The sequence below is a fragment of the Papaver somniferum genome, chromosome 5 (assembly GCF_003573695.1).
Source record: "Papaver somniferum cultivar HN1 chromosome 5, ASM357369v1, whole genome shotgun sequence".
Lineage (NCBI taxonomy): Eukaryota > Viridiplantae > Streptophyta > Magnoliopsida > Ranunculales > Papaveraceae > Papaver > Papaver somniferum.
This window is the reverse complement of record NC_039362.1, coordinates 212,311,421-212,338,073: the sequence shown is the minus strand read 5'-3', so window position 1 is coordinate 212,338,073 and position 26,653 is coordinate 212,311,421. Positions and strand designations below refer to the sequence as shown.

At 36.5% G+C, this 26,653-nt stretch overlaps 3 protein-coding genes, 2 long non-coding RNA genes and 1 pseudogene across 6 annotated transcripts; 2 read left to right on the top strand and 4 right to left on the bottom strand.

Annotated features, from left to right (window-relative positions):
- Positions 1 to 552: 552 nt before the first annotated feature.
- On the top strand, positions 553 to 1,068 carry LOC113278557 (SKP1-like protein 1). The gene has a single exon (XM_026527365.1). The coding sequence runs from the start codon at positions 610 to 612 to the stop codon at positions 1,066 to 1,068; it is 459 nt and encodes a 152-aa protein (XP_026383150.1). The 5' UTR covers positions 553 to 609.
- Positions 1,069 to 1,449: 381 nt separating this feature from the next.
- On the bottom strand, positions 1,450 to 2,036 carry LOC113280711 (uncharacterized mitochondrial protein AtMg00810-like). Its single transcript, XM_026529299.1, has 2 exons — positions 1,758 to 2,036; positions 1,450 to 1,584 (listed from the first exon to the last, which is right to left on the bottom strand). Exons 1-2 carry the CDS (start codon positions 2,034 to 2,036, stop codon positions 1,450 to 1,452), a joined length of 414 nt encoding a protein of 137 aa, XP_026385084.1.
- Positions 2,037 to 9,994: 7,958 nt separating this feature from the next.
- Positions 9,995 to 10,544, top strand: LOC113278556 (annotated as a pseudogene).
- An 854-nt stretch (positions 10,545 to 11,398) lies between these two features.
- Positions 11,399 to 12,207, bottom strand: LOC113278555. The gene is made up of 2 exons (XR_003325567.1): positions 12,079 to 12,207; positions 11,399 to 11,706 (listed from the first exon to the last, which is right to left on the bottom strand). It is a non-coding gene; the product is annotated as an uncharacterized LOC113278555 (long non-coding RNA).
- A 160-nt stretch (positions 12,208 to 12,367) lies between these two features.
- LOC113278554 lies at positions 12,368 to 12,946 on the bottom strand. Of its 2 annotated transcripts, none has more exons than XR_003325566.1 (3): positions 12,800 to 12,946; positions 12,555 to 12,716; positions 12,368 to 12,450 (listed from the first exon to the last, which is right to left on the bottom strand). It is a non-coding gene; the product is annotated as an uncharacterized LOC113278554 (long non-coding RNA). The 2 variants fall into 2 exon arrangements; XR_003325565.1 differs by having other exon boundaries at positions 12,374 to 12,450; positions 12,663 to 12,716; positions 12,800 to 12,943.
- Positions 12,947 to 18,697: 5,751 nt separating this feature from the next.
- LOC113280709 lies at positions 18,698 to 19,240 on the bottom strand. The gene has a single exon (XM_026529298.1). It carries the CDS (start codon positions 19,238 to 19,240, stop codon positions 18,698 to 18,700), a length of 543 nt encoding a protein of 180 aa, XP_026385083.1.
- Between the last annotated feature and the right edge of the window lie 7,413 nt (positions 19,241 to 26,653).

The following is a 26,653-nucleotide window of genomic DNA, read 5'->3' as shown; positions in this document are numbered from 1 at the left end:
TCCCATTTTGAACAAAGTTGAAGAAAAACTAAGAAAAATTGATTTGCACAAAAATAAATTCAGACAGAGACGGATTGCTGCTATATATTTCTGGTGGTCGTCGTTCGGGAACACGTAAAGTTATATTCGGAAAGAAAGAGGGAGACGTAGGTCTTTAGTAGTTTCTTATCCAAGTCACCAACACCCTGCTAAACAACATATGTTGTGGCTACGGGGAGGCAAGTCTCATAAGGGACATTAAGGTTTACCATCCTGTTTCTGACTAGTCGGTTTCCGCAACATGGTATGGGTGTTCGGAAAATCAGGCTTCAAGTCCAACTGTCATAGAAGTCCCAAGATCCAACGACTCACAACACGCAACTACTAAAGACACGTCGTTTCACTCTTACCATGATATTCTGTTTCCCAAACGAAGACAACTTCCAAATTGGGAACCTTCATGATTCTAGAGTCTTCTTATGAAAAACTATATTTCTTATGAAAAACTATATATATATCTGTGAACGAAGGTACTGGTTCTCACGTACAATTTCTTCGCTTTTCTTTCTCTGTTCATAAGATTTTTTCTCAGTTACTAGTTTTTTTTCGTTGCAACCATTAATTGATCGTATGTCGACTCCAAAGATGGTAACCTTGAAGAGTTCTGATGGAGTAACTTTTGATGTTGAAGAATCTGTTGCTCTTCAATCTCAAACAATCAAACATATGATCGAAGATGATTGCGCTGATAACGGAATACCTTTACCCAACGTAACTAGCAAGATTTTGGCTAAAGTTATTGAATATTGCAGGAAACATGACGGTGATGCTGATGAGAAAGACAAAGATGAGGCTAAGAACTGGGACGCTGACTTTGTTAAGGTCGACCAAAACACGTTGTTCGATCTTATTTTGGCTGCGAATTATCTGAATGTTAAGGAGTTGTTGGATTTGACTTGCCAGACAGTTGCTGATATGATCAAGGACAAGACACCAGAGGAGATCCGCAAGACATTCAACATCGAGAATGACTTCACCCCTGAGGAAGAGGAGGAGGTCAGAAGGGAGAACCAGTGGGCTTTTGAATGATTTGACGCCTCAATCATCTAGCTAGGGTTTAGTTTATGTTTTTGACTAGTCCAGAAGATTTTATGTTTAATTGATTAAGGTATTGATTAATATGGTTTTATTTTTTAATTCTTGTTTCATTAAAGATTAGAGATTTTAGATTATTCTGAATTGACATTAACTGCTTCATACTATTCATCGCTGTTGATCGTTAGAATTAAACATATGAAAGAGAATAATTGAAGTTTTCTTATTCTTGAAAAGCTTGAGAATACAATTCGGTTCATTGTGACTAAATAGGGAGAAACAGACTTTACTCCAAGAATATATTCTTTCCTAACTAAAATATATCCTAACCATATATACAAAATACAATATATACATATCTCTCAATACTCCCCCTCAATTTGGAGCATGAAGATCACGAATGCCCAACTTGCAAAGAAGTTGCTCAAACTGAGGACGTCCAAGAGCCTTGGTGAAAATGTATGCAAGTTGAGCGGTGGTGCGAACATGAGAAGTAATAACAGCACCGGACTGAATTTGATCGCATATATAATGACAATCAATCTCAATATGTTTGGTGCGCTCATGAAAGACAGGGTTAGCAGAAATATGAAGGGCGGATTGACTATCACAGTAAAGACACATAGGCTGAGAGTGAAACACACCTAGAGATTTCAATAATGCCTTTAGCCACGTGAGCTCACTACAAGTATGAGCCATGGAACGGTACTCGGCCTCAGCATAAGAACAGAGATTGTATGCTGCTTCTTTTTCTTCCAAGATATAAGTAATCCTCCCAAAAAGATTAAATAAACAGTAAGCGAACGACGACTAAGAGGGCAGGAGGCCCAATCAGAGTCACAATATGCAGTAAGCTGAAGAGCACTATCTTTACCTAAAAGAATTCCTTGACCCGGATGGCCCTTCAGATATCGAAGAACTCGGAGTGCAGCTTCCCAATTAGAGACCCGAGGAGACTGCATAAATTGTGCCAACACATGCACTGAGTAACACAATTCAGGACGAGTAATAATTAAATAGATCAAACGTCCAACGAGCCGACGTTACTGGGATGAATCATAGTACATTAGTCCATCATCTAGAGCTAAACAATGATGTTGATCAATGGGTGAAGAAGCTGGTTTGGCTCCAAGAAGTCCAGTCTCAGACAGAACGTCCAAAGTGTATTTACGTTGAGAAAAAAAGAGACCATCATCTCTTGTTAGTTTATGGTTTAATTTATGTTCTTGATTAGTCCAGACAACTTTTATTTGATTAATACTTATTATGATGATTTTCTTTCTTAATTCAGTACTTAAATTCGATTGCACATGTTTTATTCTTGTTTCCCGAAGATTAGTATATCTTGAATTGGCACCAACTAAGCCCCCAACTTTCTTCTGTTCCGCCGGTGTCACTGTAGTACAGTGTTAAAATCATTGAGTGATGATACCAGTGACCTGAATTCCAATCTCGCAAGCATCAAATTCTTTACCGATCAAAAAAACAAAAAAAACTTTTTTCTGTTCCCAGCTAGCTTTTTACCCATTTGATTCGATCCCTAGGGGCATGTGTTTGCAAAGACTTTTAGTCACGTAAATTAAAAAAAAATATATATTCCAAGGTCTTTGATGAATCTAGTTTATAAACCTGTCTTTTACGTTGTGTAAGAATTCATGCATGAACAGAAAATGGAGAGAGAAGGAGCACAATAAGCGCTTCATCCTGACAGAATTTTTTTCTGGTTTCAATGGAAACCATTGGAAACACTAATGGTGGGTTTGTAGTCAAGGATTTGATAAATTCTCATAAGTGTCTAGTGTGTACAATTCAAGAAACGAAAATGGGTGCTTTTTCCAGCTTTTTCTTGCGATAACTGTGGTTTGATTCTGAGTTTGGTTGGGAGTTTTTACCATCTCAAGGCAGCGCAGGACACAATGGAGGGTTATTAACCATGTGGAATGATACAGAGTTGGAGCTACTTGATAAAAGGTTGGGTTTTAATTCAATCTCTTGCCTGTTTCAGTTCAGGAATAATGGTTTCAAGTTTATTCTGAAAAACGCATATTCGCCTTGTGATTACAACTTGGGAGAGACTTTCTGGGATGAGATTGGTGATGTTAGGAGTTGGAGCACTGAATCTTGGTGTGTTGTGGGAGATTTTAATGATGTTAGAAGTGACGGTGAGAGGAATAGAAGTGGTGGTGATATAATAAACATGAACTTCCTTAATGATTTTATTCTTGGGCAGGAATTAATCGACTTACCACTGGATGGAGGTGCTTTTACGTGGAGCAATAAGCATGATGACCCTTTGTTGTGTAGGCTGGACAGATTCCTAGTTTGCACTTCTCTCGATGCTAAATTCAGTAATGCAACTTAAATGGCGCTGGTAAGAACTATCTCTGATCATAATGCTATATTTTTAGAATTAACACCAAATATTAGAGTTCATTCAAGTTTCAAGATCAAGAACCACTGGCTACAACATCCTGACTTTGTTAAGGTGGAGACTTGCTGGAAGGCCATGGACTTTGTAGGAACTCCGGATTATGTTTTGTTTAGAAAACTTCAAAACCTGAAGTATTTTATAAAAAACTGGAGTAGGAACGTGTTTGGGAATGTTAGAAAGGAAGAGGAGGTACTTTCTGAGAAGATTAAGGTGTTGAACTTGGCAGAAGAAGGTGCGGCTTTAAATGTAGCGCAAAGAGAAGAAAGGGCGAAGTTGCTTGTTGATCTAAACAATGTTAAGATTACTAGAGCAAGGATGGCGTTTCAAAGGGCAAAAGTAAATGGCTTCAAGTATGGGGATAAAAATACAAACTATTTTCACAAGATTGCTAATGCAAAGATGGGAAGAAATTGTATTTCTGATCTGGAAGTTTTAGGAGTAGACGTTTTCAATCAAGAGGTAATAAAAAGGGAGATTCAATAGTATTATACTTCTCTTTTCACAGCTTCTTCGTAAGTTTCTCCTTATTTTGAGGCAATGAGGTTTAAAAGCATTGATGTTGTTCAACAAGGGTGGCTGGAAAGAAAGTTTGAAGAAGAAGAGGTTGTTGCTGCTATGAAAGGATGTGGATCTAATAAAGCCCCGGGCCCGGATGGTTACAACATTGAGTTTTTCAAGGCTTGTTGGAGCTTCTTGAAGGTGGAGGTTATAGAGGCAATCAACGAATTTCATTGTAAAGGTAAGCTAGATTAGAGGCTGAACATGTCTTTCATTAAGCTTATCCCAAAGAAGGAAGATTCGGCTACTGTGAAGGACTTCAGGTCACTAAGTCTTATTAGTAGTTTTTACAAGATTGTTTCTAAACTACTTGCAGAAAGACTTAAGGTGGTTATGCCTACTCTAATATCTAATGCTCAGGGTGCTTTTGTTAAACATAAGCAAATTATGGATGGTATTCTAATTGCTAATGAGTGTATTGATAGTAGGTTACGGCAAAAAAAACCTGGGATTCTTTGCAAGATTGATATGAAAAAGGCGTTTGACAATGTTAATTGGCCTTCTTTGTTTACTATTCTGAGGAGAAATGGATTTGGGGATAAGTAGATTCACTGGTGTGTCACAGGAGCTCAATTTTCTATTTTGGTTAACGGAGAAGCAACAAACAGAATAAAGCCATCTAAGGGGATTACACAAGGCGACCCACGTTTACCTTTTCTGTTTTTGTTGGTGGTGGAGGTTCTTTCTATTCTTATTAATGATGCAGTGCTTGATGGAAGATTAACTGGTTTTCAAGTAAAGGAAGGAGGTACGATGGTCTCTCATCTTCAGTTTGCTGACGATACGATTGTGCTTCTGGGGCGACTAAGGAAGAGGTAAGAAGATTGTTAATTATTTTTTTGATGTTTGAATTATTAACTGGCTTGAAGTTGAACTTAGATAAAAGTTCGATGACAAGTATTGGTGCTGATAATTTGATACAAGATTTGGCTTTAGAACTGGGTTGCAAAATAGATAAGCTACCAATAGTTTACCTAGGGATGCCAATTGGTGCAAGTAAAAGAAATGCAGCTATATAGGGGTGGTCATTGAGAAGATGAAGAAGAAGTTAGCTCCTTGGAAACGAAAATTTTTAAACAAAGCCGGAAGAATAACCTTAATCAAGAGTACTTTAGAAAGTGTTGCGGTTTACTACATGTCTCTTTCCTATATGCCGGTTTATGTGGAAAAGCAACTAAACAGCATTATAAGGAAGTTTCTGTGGGGTGAGGCTGATACAACTAAGAAGATGAGCTGGGTTTCTTTTGAAAAGGTTACAAAAACAAGTAAAAAGGGAGGTTTAGGTAAAAGGAAGCTAAGGCTTATAAATAGAGCTTTGTTGGCAAAGTGGCATGGAAGCTACTGCAAGGAGAAAAACGCTTGGTGGAGGCAGATTATGTGTGAAAAATCTAATGCGGATGAGTTAGCTTTAGTTCCTTTACAGGTGAAGGAAACAATTGGTAGAAGTTTGTGGTTTGACATTCTCAAGGCTACTGACGATTTCTGTAATGCTGTTGTTATCCAGATAAAAAATGGTAGAAGGTTAAGGTTTTGGCATGACAGATGGCTGGAAATTGGAGTTCTCAAGCTGAAGTACCCCAGATTGTATAAACGGAGTACACAGAAGATGAGTATGGTAGCTGATATGAGAGCTGCATCGTGGAATTTTGAGTTTTCTAGGGTTTTAAACCCGGCTGAAATTATACATATTCTGGAGATTAAACATGATCTACGTAACGTGACTTTGGTGCAGGGGGAGGAGGACGTGATAGTAGGGGATTGGTCTGAAAAAGCTTTATACGACAAGTTTATGGCAGCTGAGCCGGACTGGGAGTATCACAGGGTTGTGCTGAGCAAACACGCTCCACCAAAGGTCCAATCATGCTGTGAGCTCCAATGCATAGGTCTATTCCAACTAGAACCATGTTGCAGGCGCGAGGGATAGAATTACAGTCGAACAGATGCCTTTTGTGCAATACTGCAGAAGAGACGCAAGATCATCTTTTTATGCACTGCGAGTTAAAAGGTCCATCTGGGAGAATTTTTCGATTTCATTAAAATTTGGTTTGGTGTTCCCTGCTACGTTTCAAGAGTTATTGCTAGGATGGAGATTGATTGGAGTGGGGGAAAGAATACAGGTAATTTGGCACTTACTACCTTTTGTTATTGGTTGGGAATTATGGACTGAAAGAAACAAAAGGAGGCACGGAGCAAGGTGTAGGGAGAGGATGAATTGCTGTATGCTATCAGGATGAACATTTTCCTGTGGAGCTCTACCACAGACATCTTTAAAAAAAATTCAAACCAGATTGTTCATCAATGGGAGGAAATCATTCATATATAATTGAGGTTTTTTTTGGTTTTTATTGGGTCCTATTTTTTCCCTGTAAATACCTTTGTACATACCACTTTTCCTTTTTAATATGTATCTTTTTTTTCCTCAAAAAAAAAATAAAAGAATTCATGCATGTACATTCCCACAGCGCATATCAAACATTCGGATGCCATGATGGTGGAACCTCGAAGAATGTTTACTGGCTGCCTACTTTTGATGGCAAGCATTGAAAATCCTTTTCCTAGAAGGGATGCATTAAGTAGAGGCAATCACAAAAGTGGATGCTTACATTGACTCAGGGAGTTATAGCTAATAGCTTAACGAATTGGATGGAAGTAAGAGGCAAAACCGGGGTTGAATCATAATCATAGCGATATCATTGAAGAGCTTTGTGTTTTCGAGCTGAGGTTCATGTGATCATGTTTTCTTAATTACTTCCTTACATGATTCATCTCTAAGTTACTGATTTGAACTTCATTTAATCAACTTTTTCCTCGAAACTTATAGCGGTTTTTACAAGTTGAAGATAATTACTGTTTTATATTCTTGCAGCCACAGTTTTATATATTCTTTACAGAAAGTCAGGTGAAAATAGAATGTATAAAAATTTAAGCTAGCGGCATTAAAAGATCTTCGATTTTCTCGAAATTTTATTTTCTTTGATACTTCTTCATTATCCTTAAATCTCATATTTACAGCAGAATTTGCAATAACAACTTTGCGAATTTTTCTCAGGGAATAATCTTGCCATATGATAAGTAACAATTAAGCCACCATAATTTTATGGTTCAAGCAATTGTAAATTATAAATAGACGGTTCATACTATTTATTTATTTTTGAAGGAAAAAGGCTCTTACAGAGCCAACTTTATTAGACTACCTCAAAGATTGAGGTTTAAAAGGATACAATCAGGTGGAGAATTAGCATTCCACCATCTATTTACATTCTCATGCATCGCATGTTGACATAAAATGTGAGTTGTGCTATTAGCATTTTTTGGATCTGAAATAAAGTTTACATCAGAGAAGGAAGAAATATTATCTTTAATCTGTAAAATCACAGATTTTATGCTCCACGGGATATCAGAAACATTGCCAAGGATTGCCGCAGTAACATTCGATGTATCTCGTTCAATAATAACATTATCGAACAAGAACCTCCTTTCTAGTTCCATACCAAGCCTATAAGCCACAGATTCCGCCTATAAAGGTGAAGTAGCGCAGGTGTCACTGTAGTATAGTGGTAAAGTCACTGTGTTGATACTAGTGACCTGAGTTCGAAACTCGCCAGCACCAAATTCTTTACCGATAAAAAAAAAGGTGAAGTATCAATAAAGGTACAACTACCACAGCCTAGAAAATTTCCTGCGTGATCACGAGCAATGGAAGCTGCCGCCGCATTATTTGGTACAAATGCCACATCAACATTAAGTTTAATGTATGGAGGATTAGGAGTACTCCAGCCAGAATTCTGTGGAACATAAGAACTCCCATTTCTTGTAACTGCCTTACCATCCATGCACAAATCCATGTCTTGAGAAGCTCTTTTAATCACCAAATTCTCTGAGAAATTTTCTTGAGAAAATACTATCATATCATTTCTTATTTTCCATAGATTCCATATAATACACATCTTCTCCATGAAAGAACTCTCTGAATCTTGTTCCAACCAATGAGCTAAACCTGTTGTACGCTATTCACCGGAGAAGTAATACTATCATTCAAATTTGCTAATTCAAACACAGACTTTGCACAACTACATTCCAGAAGTGAGTGAGATACCGATTCTTCTTCTTGTTGACAGAAAGTACAAGAATAATCAATGCCCTGAACAAATCTGTGAATATTGCTTTTAACTGCAACTCCATTGTGAATAATTTTCCAGAAAAAAATTTGTATATTTGGCAACAGAATTGAGTAAGACCAAAACTTTTCCCAAGGGAAATCACTTAATTCAGAAGAAGAAGGAACCCCATTAATTTTAAGATGATAACAAGATTTCGCACTGAATTTACCTTAAGGAGCACATGTCCAAACCAAAGAGTCACTTGAGTCTCTCACCGAGCTTAAGTTTAATGAAGTTATGTGCTGCACTGTTTCCGGCGAGAATAATTCATTTAGCAGAGAAATATTCCATTCTCTAGAGTTTGCAAGAATCAAATCAGCCACCTTACTAATGTTATCAGGTAAGTAGGAGGGTCTGCTAATGAGTTGATCTAAACTTTGGTTTATCCATGAATCAGAGCTTAAGTATACGAATCTAAACGGTTCATACTATTAAGGGTAGTCTGAATCTCATATTGTTCGTGCCATAATGACATTTTGAAACGGTCATTTTTGGTAACCTCGTTTGGTTTTGGTTGGGATGGCCAAAATCGAGTGAACAATTGAGCCTTTAGCCTTCTTCCGTGAAGGAGTGTAGTCTTTGTGGAGAGAATTCTATGGAACCTCACTCCGGATGAAGAACTATGAGTTTAAGGTGGAAGCAGACCTGGGTGATGAGGAAAAATCGTTGGTTTTATCATGGGCTGCTGCCAAGGGGTCTAGAATTCATATTAACTTTTGCTTATTCTGTTTCTAATTGGGATTTTCTTGTCTCTGCAACTTAGTTTTTCTCTGTTGCGTTTTGTTTCTTTTTATATTCTTTTCTACCTCTGGTGGAATCTTTAAACTCATTGTACATTCTATCTTTAAACCCATCCCTATTTTAGGTTATTGTGCCGAAATTTCATCTTGAATTTTATTAATTTTGTACCAACTGATATTAGGGTCTATTGATTTGGGGGAAATTCATATATTAATAATGGGGTTTTGTTGTTGAATGATGTAATTTGAGTTTTTAAAGGTTTGTGGCAAATGGTATGTTGTTGAATGTGTTTATCACCATGGGATGAAACAATCGTAGTTGATTAACCGATTGAAGATGAAGATGATGCAGGGAGGGTGTTTTTTTTCACACGTAGTCTGGCATGTGTGCTAGTTTGACCACTTAACAATTTTGGACGGAAATGTAACAAATAGAACATTTTTCCATAAGTTTTAAATTACGGGGCATTTTCCCAACTGGACATCGAAATATGTGGCATTTTCCCAATTTTTCCTTTGAAGAGAAACTAGGAGAAAAAGGAGGAAAAAAATGGCAGAAAAAGAGTATTGTGCGCATGCATACAAATCTTAGTGTACGTGGATAAGTGACACCAAGGTTTACCATCTTGGTACCCGTGTTTTTGGACTACTCGGTTTCCGTGACACGGTTTAATGTGCAGGGAAAATCAAAGCTTATTTCGGGCTTCAAGATCCAACTTCTAAAGACACGTTCCCTCACTCTTACCATATATTCAGTTTCCCAAACGAAGAGAACTTCTCAATGCATCGATCCTTCCTTATTCTATACGTATGTCTTCTACTTGGTTTCCTTATTCTATACATCTTCTACTTGCTTCTGGAATTCTTGTCATTCAAGTTTTCGGCTTCCCGGCTTCTCATAAAGTCTATATATACCTGTAAAAAAAGATATTAGTTCTCACGTTTAAATTTTTCCTTTGTTTTGCTTTCCCTTTCTTTTCTTCCTCTGTTCATAAAACTTTGCTTGATTTTTTTCCAGCCTTTAATTCAATATGTCGACTTCAAAGATGGTAACCTTTGAAGAGTTCTGATGGAGAAACTTTTGATGTTGAAGAATCGGTTGCTCTTCAATCTCAAACCATTAAGCATATGATCGAAGATGATTGTGCTGATAACGGAATACCTTTACCCAATGTAACTGGCAAGATTTTGGCTAAAGTTATTCAATATTGCAGGAAACATGACGGTGTTGCTGATGAGAAAGATCAGAAAGATGAGGTTAAAAACTGGGATGCTGAGTTTGTTAACGTCGACCAAGCTACGCTGTTCGATCTTATTTTGGCTGCGAATTATCTGAATATTGAGGAGTTGTTGGATTTGACTTGCCAGACAGTTGCTGATATGATCAAGGGAAAGACACCAGAGGAGATCCGCAAGACATTCAACATCAAGAATGACTTCACCCCTGAGGAAGAGGAAGAGCTCAGAAGGGAGAACCAGTGGGCCTTTGAATGATTATAACCTAAACAAACCATAGGATCATCTGGCTAGGGTTTTATAATATATGTTCGTTTAAGTATTTGGTTTATGCCTTTATGGTTTAATTTATGTTTTTGAATAGTCCTGATAATTTTTATTTAGTAGTTTGTTAACGATTCAGTGTTTTAAGTTTGATTGCATGTGTTTTCTTCTTCTTTCATTAAAGATTAGATCATCTTGAGTCGGGATCAAGATCAACTACTTTATCCTATTCCCGGTTGCCACCTGTTAGGATCAACCCTAACATGCACCCGACTAGTCCCTAATAAGCTGGTTAATTAATGGCTTCTAGTCCCTAATAAGCTGGTTAATTGATGGCTTGAACGACAGAAGTGCAACATAGTCTTATTAGCTTTACGACATAGATAGAAAGCATGAATTCATGCTTCGTACATGACGTATGAATAGTGGATGCCTAATTGCGTATTGTGATTGACTGCCCATTGTTATTGACTCGGTGATCAGCAGGGATAGCTCAGGAGTTGGATGGAAGTAAAAGACATAGCTAGGTTTAAATTATGTGTATGTCGGATCTGGATGGTAACCACCCCAACCCGAAGGCCTTCGCATTTTCGGCCAACTGGCCACACTACAACAAAAACATACATGGATCATTCTTGGAAAGTGTGATCTAAATACTAGCTGTCTATGATCTTTGCCGGTATAATTTAAAGGGTGATTTATAGATAACAACTCTGCCGCAATGAGAAGTGTGATCTTACTTTGTGCAAAGAACTCAAGGCTTTCAAAAGTTGAGATCTAACGTCATGAGTTTTAAAAGACGAATCTAGAGAAAAGTGTGGTGTTTCTCTAAATTTTCAATATAAATTTACCCTGTATAAATAATATATTTCCAATTCCATTTCTGCACCTGTAATTCAAATCCGGAAGGACCAATAGAAAAACGACAGATTTCATTGCTCACTGAATTAAATTCATTTCTGAACCAGAAACAAATAGAATTTACACATTTCTGTCTACTTGTTTAACTCAAATCAAGGGGTACAAAATTACAGATCCTTTAACAAGATGGGCGAAGTTTAATTACTCAAACCAGGAGTACAAAGACTCAGTTCCTTTACATCAGAAGGAGATGGGCAAAGTTCACTCAAACTAGGAGTAACAAGTTCCTCTGCGTCCTGTAAGTTCCTCGTGTTTAGTAAGCCCCACACCTCCAATTCTTTGCACACTTGCACTTAACTCATCCAGTTCATCATCTTGTTGCCTAAAACAGTCAGTTAGCAAAAAAGCAATCAGTAAGAATCATATATGTATCTTGCCATTTGTTGGATCACTGGGGAATAAAAGAGGGGGATTACTATATGAGGAGCATCTTGTTCCCATATTTTACACAAGATTGAAACGAAAACAATGCTCATATGGAACCATATAGCCTGGAGCTTTATTTGAACAGTAACAGAGCATACGAAATCCATGTTAAACTCGATTTTACCTCATCCTTACTCTGAAACTTGGAGTTACTGAGTGTTGAAAGTCAATTTCACAGTTTAACATATAATGTGCATGCCTCTACAATGACTGTATGAGCTAATGACGAGGGGAATGAATACAGATAATAGTATAGAGAAAGAAGTACCTAAAACATATTTGCATGAGATCGTTCCCACCCTCAGGCATAAAAACAAAAGTAAAGAGAAGACCAAGCACGACCTGCGCAACCCACTCCTTAAGCTCTTCTTCATCCATTAGCACAATCGACTCTGTTATCACAATAAGAGTTCATCACAATAGTGGCCTTTGATAAGAGTTCCTAGTACAAAAGTGGCCTTTGATAAGAGTTCATCACAATAGTGAAGTACCTAATTCGCAGTTAAAGGTGGATATTTTGAATAACCTGTAAGGAAAAGAAAATCAGAGTTTACGCACCATACTCGCAGTTCTGAATTGAACTCAGACCCGAAGCTGAACTAAGCTTCATAAATACTTCAATTTTACCAGAAGACCCTGTCTGAAATAAGCAGACATACAAAAGTTAACATAAAGACGATAGACTGACGAAGAAAAGGTAAACAATCAACAAAGACTGTAAGAAACCAAACGAAAACATCATACCACAGACAATGACTACATCAAATCAATAAGAAACTTTTGTAGCTTTGAGGAGTTCTGTATGCCCAAGCTTCGGCATTAACTAGAAGAGTATGAGCAGCACTAAAATACCTGCCATAGTTTTACATCTGTATTCTCTGGGTCCGCAGATACATGAACATTTTCCTGATAGTACTGATTTAAACATATCAGACGCCTAAAACTAATAACTAAATGATTATGCTTCAAAGTTTTGATGGATGTCATACCACACAAATTCGATGATTTAACGTGTCAGAAACCGGTTCAGCTTTAATTGCCTCCAATATTACTGTAAGTGCAATATTGTCCTGCAGAAAACCACAACTAAACGTCAATATGAAGACAAACAAAAGAGATTAACAGTTGACATTTCAAAAATCTGAATTGGAATGAATAAAAGGGGATAAAGCCACTACATCCAGCACAGCAAAAGGACAACAAATTAATAGAAACAGTAACCTTCATCATACAGCGCTTTTCTGCATCGAGTGACCGGGCTATTTTTTGTGCAGTATTTTGAAACTCGAGCTATAACAAAAAACACTAAATGTTTTAAACCTGGTGAATCGTTCAAACCAATAATGCATATATAGAATCAAGGTTCCTACCTCATATTTCTTAATTAGTCTTAATTTACTGAGGCGAAAAATGTTGCACACCCTTCAAATACGTAGTCTCTTTCAGCAGGTGAGCAAGCTATGTAATCACTTCCTAAATAGTATTTAGAAGCAATTTTCAAATTTTTTTCTAATAGATGGTTGACGGACTTCATTTTGGTTCTGAAATCCAGATAAAGATGTAGTATTAGAAAAACCTTTTCCAAACACCCTATATAGAACAGTATCAAGACCCTATATTGTGGATCTGTTTTTTTCTTGCTTCTTTTGCCAGGGTATCAGCCACTGCATTGCATCTTCTATTCATGTAAGTAAGACCCAAAAAATGATGACATCAATGCAAGATTTTCATTGCTTCTTCGATAAGAGCCTTGTTTCTTTAAAAAATATTACTTGCTTTGCCTTGAGCATAGTGGATGAGTCTCTGACAATCACCTTCCACCCAGAAGTCCTTTAAGTTCATACTCTTAGCCCACTTTGCCGTTTCCAACGGACTCATAGCTTCTGCTTCTTCTGCAGACGAGGCTTGGAAAGTACCAGTTCTGGCTTGACTAGCAACTCCTGGTATCCATTTATCTGTCCAAACATTTATCGACTTACCGTCACCTACCTCCCAACAGCTGAATTTGTGAATTAGAGAGATACCCTGTAAAATACATCTCCAAATCCAAGAGGTATTATAATTTTTTTGAGCATTAAAAATAGTTGAATTATTGAAGTATTTTCTTTTAAGAACAGTTCCCAGAAGTGTATTCTGTTGGGTTGCTAATCTCCAAGCCAGTTTAGCAATCATGGCTTGATTCATCAAATCTGCATCCTTGAAACCTAACCCCCCTAATTCTATTGGCTCACAAAGGAAATCCCAACCAAATGGACAGAATCCTTTGTGATGATTTTGTTTTCCCCACCAAAAATCTCGTTGGATTCCATTTATTTTGTTTGTTATTTTCTTTGGTAAAGAAAAACAACCCATCTGATACATGGGCATACTAGATAAAACATATTTTATCAGAATCATTAGACTAGCTTGAACCATAGAGGTACCATTCCAACTTTGAGTCATGTTTTCCATATTATCAACTATTTTGTCGAAAGTTTTGATTTTTGACCTATCAATGAATAAAGGAGCCCCTAGATAAGAATAAGAGATACTTATTTTCTTAATTTTGATAAGCTTGATCATAATTCGTTGATGCTTAGAGTGGATTTTTTTACTGAAGAAAATACCTGACTTAGAGAAATCTATAAGCTGTCCTGAAGCGTTACTAAATTGGCTTATGATGTTTGAAAGATTTTTGCAGTTAACTAGATTTGCTTTTGAGAAAAGCAGACAGTCGTCTGCAAAAAGGAGGTGAGAAATTGGGAGATTATGTCTAGAGATTTTTATACCTGTTATGTGTTTAGTCTTTTCCTTAGCCAATAGGAGCCTCGAGAAAACATCCATACATATGAGGAAGAGATAGGGAGATAGCGGATCTCCTTGTCTCAAGCCTCTAGTGGGGGTAAAGAATTCCCCTGGACTGCCATTTAACAGAACTGCAATAGAAGCAGTGGAAACACATTGATGTATTAAGTTACACCAATCATTACTGAATCCAAAATCAGAGAGAGTTTGGATCAGAAAGTCCCAATTGACTCTGTCGAAAGCTTTCGACATGTCAATTTTAATCCCTAAACCACCATTTTTGGTTTTCATTTTTTTTAGAGAATGTATTACCTCATGAACAATAACAATATTCTCTGCTATTTGTCTTGATGACAAGAAAGCAGACTGAAAAGGTGAAATCATTTTTTCAAGAAATTTTTTTAGTCTATTTGCTAGCAGCTTTGACAGGATTTTGTAAGGAGTGTTGCTTAATCTTATTGGTCTGAAATCAATGGGTGATTTTGGGTGTTTAGATTTAATGTGAAGGTAGCAGCTGAACAGTGATAGTCCTTTAAGTAAGGAGGTGGATGCCTGAAACGAGTTGGTCTCGAGTCAGATGATGAATCTGCAGGTGAAGCAGGCAGAGCAGGTGTAGTGTCACAGAGATTAGAATCTACAGATGATGGGACTTCAGGCATTGTAGTTGAAGAATTTGAAGTGCCAGATGTATGATTATGTACAGATGATGGAACTATAGGAAGTACAGTTGTAGGGTGTGAAGTATCACATATAAGAGATTCGACATGAGATTGTGTTGTAGATGGAGCTGTGGAAATAGTTGGTGCAGCTGGAGATGCACGAGAAAATTTAGAGTTCAAAAAATTACCTGAAGATGCTTGGGGTAACCTGGATTCAGAAACTGGAGGTCATTCCATACAGTGAACTGGAGACTGAAAACTGGTGTTTGTAATGGACTGGCAGGCATTGAATATCCAACAGATGGGGATGAAAAAATAGGATCGTACACAGCAGAATCAGGTTGTGGTATTGGTACGGAATGAGAGTCACCTGTAAGATTATGTAAATCCTGAAAAGGAAAAACGTTTTCATGAAAAACGACATCACGTGAAGGGTATATAGTTTTGGAGTCGAGATCATAAACTGAATAACCCTTTTGGACATAAGGATTGCCAACAAAAATGCCAACTTTAGCACGTTGATCAAATTTGTGAGAAATTGTTGTATTTATCGCAAAGCAAAGACAGCCAAAAACTCGTAAATATGAGTAATCTGGAGTTGTTCGAAGGAGCATTTCACGTGGCTTCTTATGAGATAAAACTGGAGTTGGCAACTTATTAATGATGTAAGTTGGTGCAAGAATACATTCACCCCAGAAATGGATTGGAAGATTAGACTGAAAATGTAGAGATCTTGGTACGCTCAATAAATGGCGATGCTTACGTTCTACAACGCCATTCTGTCGTGGAATATACACACAGCTAGTTTGATGAAGGATTCCATGTTGACGAAACCATGATTGTAAAGCATTAGATTTGAAACTCGGATCCGTTATCAGACCTAAAGGTATGTAACTGAGGGATGACCAATGAGTTAATACCAGATGAGATGCTGGATATTTTATGACCAAATTTTTTAATAACAAAGTGGAAGAAATACTGAAGAAATTTTAAGGTTTCTGATTTCACTTTCAGTAAAAAACCCCTAAGTACATCTAGAAAAATCATCCACAATTGTAAGGAAATATTTCGCACCTGTATGAGATGGAGTTGAGAATGGTCCCCATATATCAGCATGGATCAATTGAAATGGCTGTGTAGAAAAAGAAGTACTTTTGTTAAACTTTAAAAGAGGTTGTTTTTCCCTGGGGCATACATCACAGATGTGAATAAACTTAGAACTAATGAAAGGAAATTTGCGAGACAAAAACTTTAAACAATCCAAATATGGATGACCAAGACGAAAGTGCCATGTATCAACAGGCTTATTTGGTGTGAAAGATAAAGCAAATGGTTGACAATTGAAATAGTAAAGACCAGCAATCTGCCTACTCCATCCAATCTCCGTGTTCGTTCGACGAACCTGGAAGGTACAAGATTCATTTGAGAATCGAATATAGAAATTAGTTGTGCTCGTCAGTTTACTGACAGAGATCAAGTTAAACTTGAACACATGGAATGTAAAAAACATCTTCAGTTGGATAGTCGGTGATAAAACAACAGTTCCAACATGAGTCACAGAGGTATTTGATCCATCTGGTAATTGAACGTTGATTGATTTAGTAGTCAGCTGATAGGAAGAAAAAAGAGATAAAGAAGAGCATATGTGGTGAGTAGCATCACTATCTACTATCCAAATATTTGAAGTAGGACAAGAAGAAGAAACCATACCTGCAAAATTGGCAGAAGGGTTGATATCTGCACCTACACCAGCAGGTTCTAGGAGAGAAAGCAAATGAGCATACTGAGTCGCAGAGATACCAGGTGCAGCAGAGGGATGAACAACTATAAAAGCTTGAGGAACTGAATCTCGTGACTTTGGAAAGTCCTTTGGATATCCGTTTAGCTTCCAACAGGTTTGCTTAGTATGACCATGTTTATTACAATGGTCACAGAAAGGTCTTTGTCGCTTGTCAGTTCCAGCATGTTGAAAAGACCTTGGAGGACGAGAATCACTACGAGAGATGTTCAGAGCAGCCGAATCCATGGAAGTGATGGAGGAAGAATTGATTCCCTGCTGTTCTTCTTCCTGCATGACATGGTTATAAATCTTTGCAGGAAATGGCATGGGTTTCATGAGAAGAATATGACTACGTAGAGTAGAAAATCGATCATGCAAACCATGCAAAAATTCCATGGAGTGGTCCTGATTGTGATGACTCATATAGTTCTTTCCTTCTATGCATATGTAAGGTTCAATCTTTCGAAAAGCATCTAACTGATCTCAGAGTGATTTGAGCCGAGTATAATACATGGAAACACTCATGTTGTCTTGTTTCAGCATAGCAATAGATTGTTTGATAGCATATAACTTTAACGTATTATGATTGATTTCTAACCATTGGTCATGAGCTGACGGAAAGTCCCGAGTGCTTGAACGGATTTCTGGATCCACGGAGTTAGATATCCAACTACCCATTAAGTCATCACATCTCGTCCAGTGAGCGAGAACTGATGTATTAGTCGGCTTCTTCACCGTGCCATCAATATATCTTGTCTTCCCTTTCGCACTGAGTGCCTTGAACATGCCTCTTCCCCAGGTGTAATAGTTGTCACTGTTGAGTAGAGGAGTGTAGATGACGGACGTCGGGTTATCCGATGGGTGCCGTAGTAAGGACTGGTAGGAGATAAAACAATATCCTTTTCTGGAATGACATGAGAAGGGACAGATTGATCGCCTACGATAGTCATGATGATGATAAGGTTGCTGGAAAAAAATTCTAACCTAGTTCTTGTATACCATAAATCAATTAGGTGACAGAGGTTTAGGGTTTTCTCACACAACTGTGTTGAGTTCTTTTCATTAAGATGTATTTAGATGATTACATGGATGATAAGGTAAGTAGATACAACTATAAAAGCAAAAGAATAGCTACATCCGAAGAATAGGAAAAACTAAACCTAATATGCTGTAGAATAGGAAGACTATTCTCATTACAACAAGAAACGTGTACAGCTAAAATAAAGACAACAGCTGTTACATAAGACGTACTGTACATGATGTTATAATTTGTACAATGTAAGTGTATCAGTTCCCTGATAAACTTAATAGAATGTCTAGACAGTTGACCCTTCGTACGATTTGGCTTTGGAAGCCCTTGTTTATTTGTGATTTTTAAAAGTAAGCTTGCCATAAGTCATTAAGTCCCGACTTTGCTTCTCAAGTTCAACAGACCTTAAATGATTTTTCGCATAAACAAAGCCGCGATTACTAATAATCATATAAATGAATGATTTTCTCATTACATAGATCAAATTAAGTTCAACAAAACATATGAACGATCAAGCGATTTTATGCAGATCGAAATTATTATCGAAAATCTATCTAAGGTTGTAAGGACCTAATCGCCATAAACAAATGGGTAGAACTCATCTGCAAAACAAGACTAAATTACCCTGGCTCCTTCAGTCGCCTAACTCAAACTGTTCCACAATATCATCAGCAACACCACATATATCCTGAAAAGATTTTTGCCTTTGTGCCAATGCATCAGGATAAGCTAGTGGAGGAGTGGCATTGCTAAAAGAATTTTTGCAACTATCAAGACATGAAGCAGCCCGATCGATTCCATCCTGGGGTTCTTCTTCCGCACCATAAGCATACAAAACTTCGATTGCTGCCTCAAGTTGAGCCTTTGCATTGTCATATAACGTACTGCATTCTGTGACAACTCTAATTGCATTTGCTTCAGTAAAAGTTTTAACAAGCTCGTCGAGTATGTATCTCGATGTGTCCACAACAATGCTTTTCGCAGCATTAATCGTAATTTCAGCTCGACCTGCTGTATTGGTATATTTGCTGGATGGATCGGCGTTTAATATCTGTGTACAGAGATCGAATGATCGCGTATATTTGCAAAGATCTGCGATCGGTCTTTCAGCATCTCCTAAATGAACAATGAAAACGAGGGAAACAATAGAGATTAGGTAGACAACTGATAAAGCCATTTTTTTTCTTGAAAATGAATAGTATTCTTAATCTATCTAGAAGAATTATATACAGTGGAATGGGAAAGTTAAATGCTGGAATGAAGAGTTATTCTGGGGATAATGAAATATTCTTCTAACTTCATTGCACATTTAATATTTTTGGTACGAGAATATCTTCATAATTATTGTTTGGTAAACCGAAATCTTCTAAGATATTTCTTAATTAAGTCAGGCAATTCAAAAATCATTAGTAGCACCCACTTTTATGTATCCGACCCCAATCTTTTATACACATTGCTAAATGGAGGGACAATGTCCAAAAGGGAAGGTCCAATGTCGGTCAGCTTCATGGTCAAAGCAACTTCTACACTCAGTTTCCAAATCCTTGTCCAGTTCGAGCTTCATGGCGGTGTTTCATTCCCTCCTGAATTCAGTTTCCAACTCCTTGTCCAGTTTGAACTTTCAATTATAAATATTAACTTATACACTGAGTTTTATACCATTGATTCATTGTGTCTCTAAAATCGATTCTTTCTTTCTCTCGCAATAGGTGGGTTTCGTCATGGTGATTTGGAAGAAGTAAGCAGTACAGAAGATGGATTGTTGGGTTCGTATTTTGAAGCAAGAATAATTAAGCAAACCGAAAAAGATGAGTTCTTAGTTGAATACACCAAATTATACGAAGAAGATGATGAAAAGTGTTTGCTAAGAGAAGTTGTTCCTCGCAGTGAAATTAGACACATGCCTCCGAACTTCAAAGCATCATATTTCAATATTAGTAATCCAGTTGATGTTTTCTGCAAGGATGGGTGGTGGTATGGGATAATTACGGGCAGAGATCCTATTCGAAGTAAACGTACAGGTGAAGATCGTTCTACATATTCTGTATACTTTCCTTTGTCAGGTGAAGAAATTGAATACCGAAAGTGGGAATTGAGAGCTCATCTTGAACGGGTTAATGGTAATTGGATTTGTTCTCGAGTCCGCAGAAATAGTTCTGGTTGTGGATCAGGATTTGTCAACAAAATTTCTTCGGGTGCCTTCGAAGCTCTTATTAATTAGATGAAGCTTTGTATAGTTATAGCTTTTCTACTGTACTGCAATGTTTATTTAATTCATGTCGAATAAAAGTTTGTTCAAGAATTTATTTATGAATCAGCAAAATTTAAATTGTAGTTTTCGTTCCTTTGACCTTTATTTGTTCAAGAAAATTTTAATCCCGAAGCATGCTATAATCTATCGTACAGGTGCGTTGAAATGGTGTTAACTTTAGTTGTGGCTCAAACCCGCAGTAACATATCAAACCTCACAGTGCAGTATTGTACAACCAGTTGGAATGGCCGAATAAGCCCAAATCCTCAAGATGACGCCTACAAAGTCTTGATTTGATACTTCAGATTTGATTATTGATGCGAAATACTAATCTTTTCTGGTTGGAGGTGAATATGGCCTTGTGCAATAGTGGGTTATAAGAAACAGAGTTTTTTTTTTTTCTTGTCCGGTCTTGCAATTATCTTCATTCTGACACAAGTGGGTTCTTCTCTACATCGTGGAAAAAAAGGGGGCTACCTTTCCTCAGAAGAAATCTGTGGGAATTCAACCTTTTAAGGGAAACCTCATTCATATAGCTTATCCTTTGCCTCATGCCACAGGAAATATTTTGCCGAATTGAGATGCACTTTCCAGGCATGCTTCTGACTTGTCCTATACCCATGGATGGCTTATATTCAGTTCTTGGAACTTCCGTTTGTGATTCACATTCATAACAACCGAATCGAACGATAGTTTTCTTGTACAGCTTCCCCAAATTGCATTTAGTTTATCTCTTCTTTCAATAGCTAATAAGTTGCTAGTAGATATTAATCTTGCAATACACATTTGTAAGAGTGTGCCCCCCTTTGATTTGTTGCAAGAATCTGAATGCACTTTTAATATGCGTTGTAAGAATGTGCCCTTTCTACGAGTAATTATAATATTGATGCCTTAGTAGTAGTGCCTAAGAAGAATTTCTTGGAACTCTGTCAGAATTGTGCTACAAAATCATCCGATTCGCTGACGACAATATTTTACTGGCAAAGCTGAACATTGTCAAGATATGAACAAGATATTGATGTCAGAAATAGCTTAGGTTACAAAAATGCTTTTCTATACATTCTAATCCTGACATTGCTGGATAAGACCCAAAATTTGGTAACAGTTACAGAGAACCAAATTTCCGCATCAAAATTTGATTTAAGATGCTCCTAAAACCAATTGCAGGAAGTAATCAAAATTACTCAAATTTAGTACATTTATTCAATAATTCATAGTTGAAAAGTAGATTATATATAAGAACCCAAGATTGGAGAACATTGTCAGAGAACAAAAATTAAAACGGATCGAGTCAAAAACGCTCATAACTTTCAAAATTCAAGAAATTGTTGATAAGACAATACATAACATAAATTATATAGTGAAACTTTCGTCTACAACTACTAAAATTTTGATCTTGCAACTGTGGGTTCATCAGCTATTCTTACATTTACTTTTGGATTGATTGGGGAAGATGTAAATTCCAAAACTTTGCTTATTGAAGAAATATTTAAACCCGAATTTCATAGACAGGGTTTCGCGATAACTAGAACTGATTGATGATATGATGATTTACTAGATGACCGTGTGCACAGTAAGGTCGACCAGTTTCGTTATTTAATTGTAATTCGATACAACTAACGCGAAACTGATCTATTTTAATTGACTTTATGTTTACTAACAACACTTGTGGACACCCAATGTTCAATTATGAACTCAATTTTGAAAAAAAAAAAAATCTAATTTGACCAAATTGAAGTTAATTGAAAACAAAATTAAAAAAAGATTGAAATGACATGTGTCATGTCAAGAGAGCGCGACTTCCATTTACAATTTAAATGGCCCTATAGAAGGTCTCCATCATTCCATTCGGTCGCCCAATTAATCTCAGGGTTTTTTTCTTGATGAATATAAGAAGCAAATAAATTTTGCATATTTGTTCCGACACAACTCTTCTTGATCATAATTCTCTGCTAGAATGCGATTTTGTTTGTCAATCTCTTTATCTTCAAAATCTAAAACTGTTCATATGTCTTGTTAATAGGCTTGAAGGTTTTCAAATAGTGGAAGGGGACAATGTTGTTTCTCATTTACAGTGTGTAGACGATACAATAATCTTTCTAAATGCCACGAAGGAGGAGGCTAGAAAGCTTCTCTTAATTTTGTTGGTGTTTGATGTGTTAACTGACCTTAAACTAAACTTAGAGAACAACTCTATAATTAGTATTGTCTGGATAATGTGGTTCAAGATTTAGCTTTTGACTTGGGCTGTAAGTTAGAGTTTCTGCCTATCACTTATTTGGGCATGCCTATTAATTGGAGCTAATAGAATAAGTGTTGTGATCTGGGAAGTTGTCATACAAAGGATGAGGAAAAACTGGCACCGTAGAAGAGAAAATACTTAAACAAAGATGGGAGGGTGATGTTAATAAAAAGCACTTTTGAAAGCCTAGCGATGTATTTCATGTCTTTACATTATCTCCCAGTTTCGGTGGAGAAGAAAATGATCATAATCATGAGGAAATTCTTGTGGGATGAAGATGAGGACAGCAAGATGATGAGATTGGTGTATTAGAAAATAATTTGCACTCCAAAGAAGAAAGGTGGTTTAAGAATTTGGAACTTAATGTGTGAGAAGATATTGTAAGGAAAAAACGGCATGGCGGAGGAGATTAATGTGTGAGAAGATTAGGGTGGTGGAGGATGACTTATTTCCTACTTAAGTTAGTGAGTCAGTTGGAAGGAGTTTACGGTTTTATATCTTAAAGGCTAACATAGACTTCTTTGATGTTGTTTCAGTACAAGTGAAGAATGGTAACTCTTTAAAGTTTTAGCACGACTGGTGGCTTGAGAAGAAGTCTTTAAAATAGAAGTACTCTAGAATTTATCGATTGAGCAGAAAAAAGAATTTCTCAGCGTCATAGATGTTTGAAGATGGTTGGAATTTCAGTTTCACTAGAGAGCTTAATTCAGCTGAATGGATTGATTTCTTGGATATCAATTTTGATATTAGAAATATCCAGTTGGTGGCTGAAGAAGATGATGAGATTCAAGGTGATTGTTCTGCTAAAAGTATTTACAATTTTTTAACAGAGTCTGATCCATATTGGGATTACACAAGGATTCTGTCAAGTAAGCTTGCTCCTCCTAAAGTTTTGTTTGTTTTTTGGGTTGCTATGCATGAGTCAGTTCCAACAAGAAGTATGCTACAAGAAATAGGAATGGTGGTACATTCTAATATATGCATGTACCGTAATTCAACCTGGAAACGATGGATCACCTCTTTCTTTACTGCAAATGGGAAAAACATATGTTGGATTATTTTATTTCGTATTTGAGAGTGTTTTGGGTCATGACAGGAAACTTTAAAGATCTTGTTTCGAAGAAAAAACAGGTGGTTTGACAATTAATCCCTTTTTCCATTTGCTGGGAGTTATGGATGGAACACAATTACAACGTTCATGGTGGGAGGGCAAAGTATAAAGATGAAGTTGTTCATTCGGTCAGGTTAGATATTTATCTATGAATTTTATCTACAGAAATCTTCAGGAGTGACACTGTTGATCAAGTTATTCTTCAATAGGAGGATGTAGTAAACCCGTAACTCACTTTGCTTTGTTTCTTTGAGATGGTATTTTAACCTCTGTATTGCCCTGGACATACCCTTTTTTCTTTTAATATATCCTTCCTTTCAAAAAATAAAATAAATAAGAATGTTAGTCAAGGTCCTTTAATGTTGACAAAGTCAATAAGTCTTCACAGTCAATTATTTTTGACATAGTGTTGTAAACAGACAATACTTATTTTGGTAATATAATTTCTTGATATCTTTCTTTTCTGTCTTTCTGCCTCATTCTTGATTTCCTGATTATTTTAGGGTAACATCAAAGCTTAACAATTTTTCTAAACAATTTTCTCAAAGCTTTACTTAGGTAATTTCAGAATTAAATAGTTTTCCCAAATTTTAATTTTAGGGTTCTGGTGAGAATTTTATGGTAACAACTCGAAGGTTTACTTACAACAACAACATCATAAATTATAACAACCATATCAACACATATAATATCAATCGTACTTTAAATTCAAATAAAGAAAAATTATAGAATAATCAATTTCATAACACAATGTCTTCCGTTCGTAATTCTATTTCTCTGTTTTTTTGAAATATATCAAATTTTGTATCAATCAAACTAGATTCGTCTAATTCACTACTTTGGCGAGATCAATTTGAAGGTGTCCTGTTTTTATGTGATCTTCATTGGTATGTTTACGGTGATATATTTTGAACCACGTCAAAAAGTTACTCTTGATTGTGTAGAATCAGTAAACCCAGAATGGGTTTCTTAGAGTAGATTAGACTACTTTGTTTCTACTTGTCTAAACCAACTTTTACACTAATTGTTATTCTTGGATTGTCTACTACAAAAGAAATTTGAGATTTTCTTGAAAACAATTTTAGAACTCAGTTTCTTGGTAGGAAAATTTTGTTAAGGAGTCAATGGAATGGAATTAAAAAGGAAAATCTGTCCATTGTTCAATATCTACAGAAAATTAAATCTATAGAAGACTCTTTGGAAGTAATTGGTGAAAAATAAGTGATGAAGATTTAATGATGTTTATCATGAATGTATTGGGAAGAGATTATGATATTTTGTGATTTCTTCACAAAATAGGTAAAAACCATATATTTTTGGAGAAGCTAAGGCAAAGTTTCTTTATCATGGGAAATTTTTGGCTGAGAGGCAACAACCACTACACCATATCCTGGTTTTAGCAACGCTTCATTTTCGGAGGTGCGCAACGGATATAGACATTGCACATCTAGCAACGTTAATATCCGTTGTGCACTAGATTATCCGTTGCACAAATTATTTATATTTTATTTATTAAAATCAATTAGTCGTGCAACGTATGTCGACGCCTATGAACATTGTACACTGAATGGTTTTTCTGTAATATACGACTTTTTTGTGGGGTATTAGTAGTTCGTTTTTTTATTATTAATTTTCTGATGTTTTCTTTCTCAAATTTTTTTAAAAGATTAAACTTTTCATTTTACACATTTCTCTCTCTTTCTATTTGTCATCGAAATCTTTCTTGGTTTTAGCAGAGAACGAAGAGAATTTTTCTTATCTTCTTCACCAAATTTGCAGTTTAATCAAACACCATCTTCAATAGATTTTAGGTTTCAACAAGAAACTCATCATCTAATCAAAACCCATCATCAGGAAATCTAGATCTACAAATTATTTCCCTGAAATCTAAAAATCAAATCATTCAACCTTCGAGACAAACTAGTTTGTTGGATTATAATCAGGTATAAACTATTTTGTTGGATTATTATTGGGATTCTAGTCCCACATTGGTTAGATGGGGCTTAACTGGTAGTTTATAAGTCAATGGGTTTGCTCATCTAGTCAACCGGTTTTCGAGTTGAGTTCTACCCATGGGCTTATGACGAGTTTAGGGTCGGTACCCTAATATTTGGTATCAGAGCCAACCACCACGACCCATCCCCGTTCCACGGAAGGGGTGACATGTAGGCTAGATTAAAGTGTTTGGGCACATATGTATAGGCGTAGTTGTCACTCGCATTGAATACTGATAGGGGAGTGAAGCCGCCATAAGAGAAAGGGCTACATTTGGTCAGTGTCGATAGAGTGGGCCAACGAGGACGTTGGGTCTGGAAGGGTGGTGGGATGTTGTGATCCTAGTCCCACATTGATTAGATAGGGCTTAACTGGTAGTTTATAAGTCAATGGGTTCCCTCATCTAATCAACCGGTATTCGAGTTGATTTCTACCCGTGGGTCGGTACCCTAACAATTATCATCAGTTATAAACTACTTTGTGGATTATTTTATTTTCATCTGAAATCATTTGATAGAGTTTGGGTTTTTTATTTTGACCTAACTACTATTTGAAATAGTTAGGGATTTTGATCTTCACCTAACTAGTATCTGAAAGAGTTAGGGTTTTTGATTTTGGTCTAACTATCGTCTGAAAAAGTTGGGGATTTTGATTTTGGTGTTCTTTTTTTGTAACATGTAGATTTGCAGTATTGGGTATGATTTTATTCAGTTGAAGATGAAGTTTTTGTGAATGACTCAGCTGTGTATAGAGTTTTAGTCTGGTCATCTGATGTTTTCCAAGTTGTAATCAATTATTGCTGAGTTTACTTTATTTGATAGAGGTTCTGTAAATCTATACTACTGTGAAATCTGAAATCTATGTTGTCTAGATGTTGTTGTTGTGGATGTTGTTGTGATTAAGCAATAAATTTCAGTAAGTATAGATTTCAGGTTTCACCAAGTATAGATTTCAGATTACATGTTTGAAGATACAGGTGTATAATTATTTT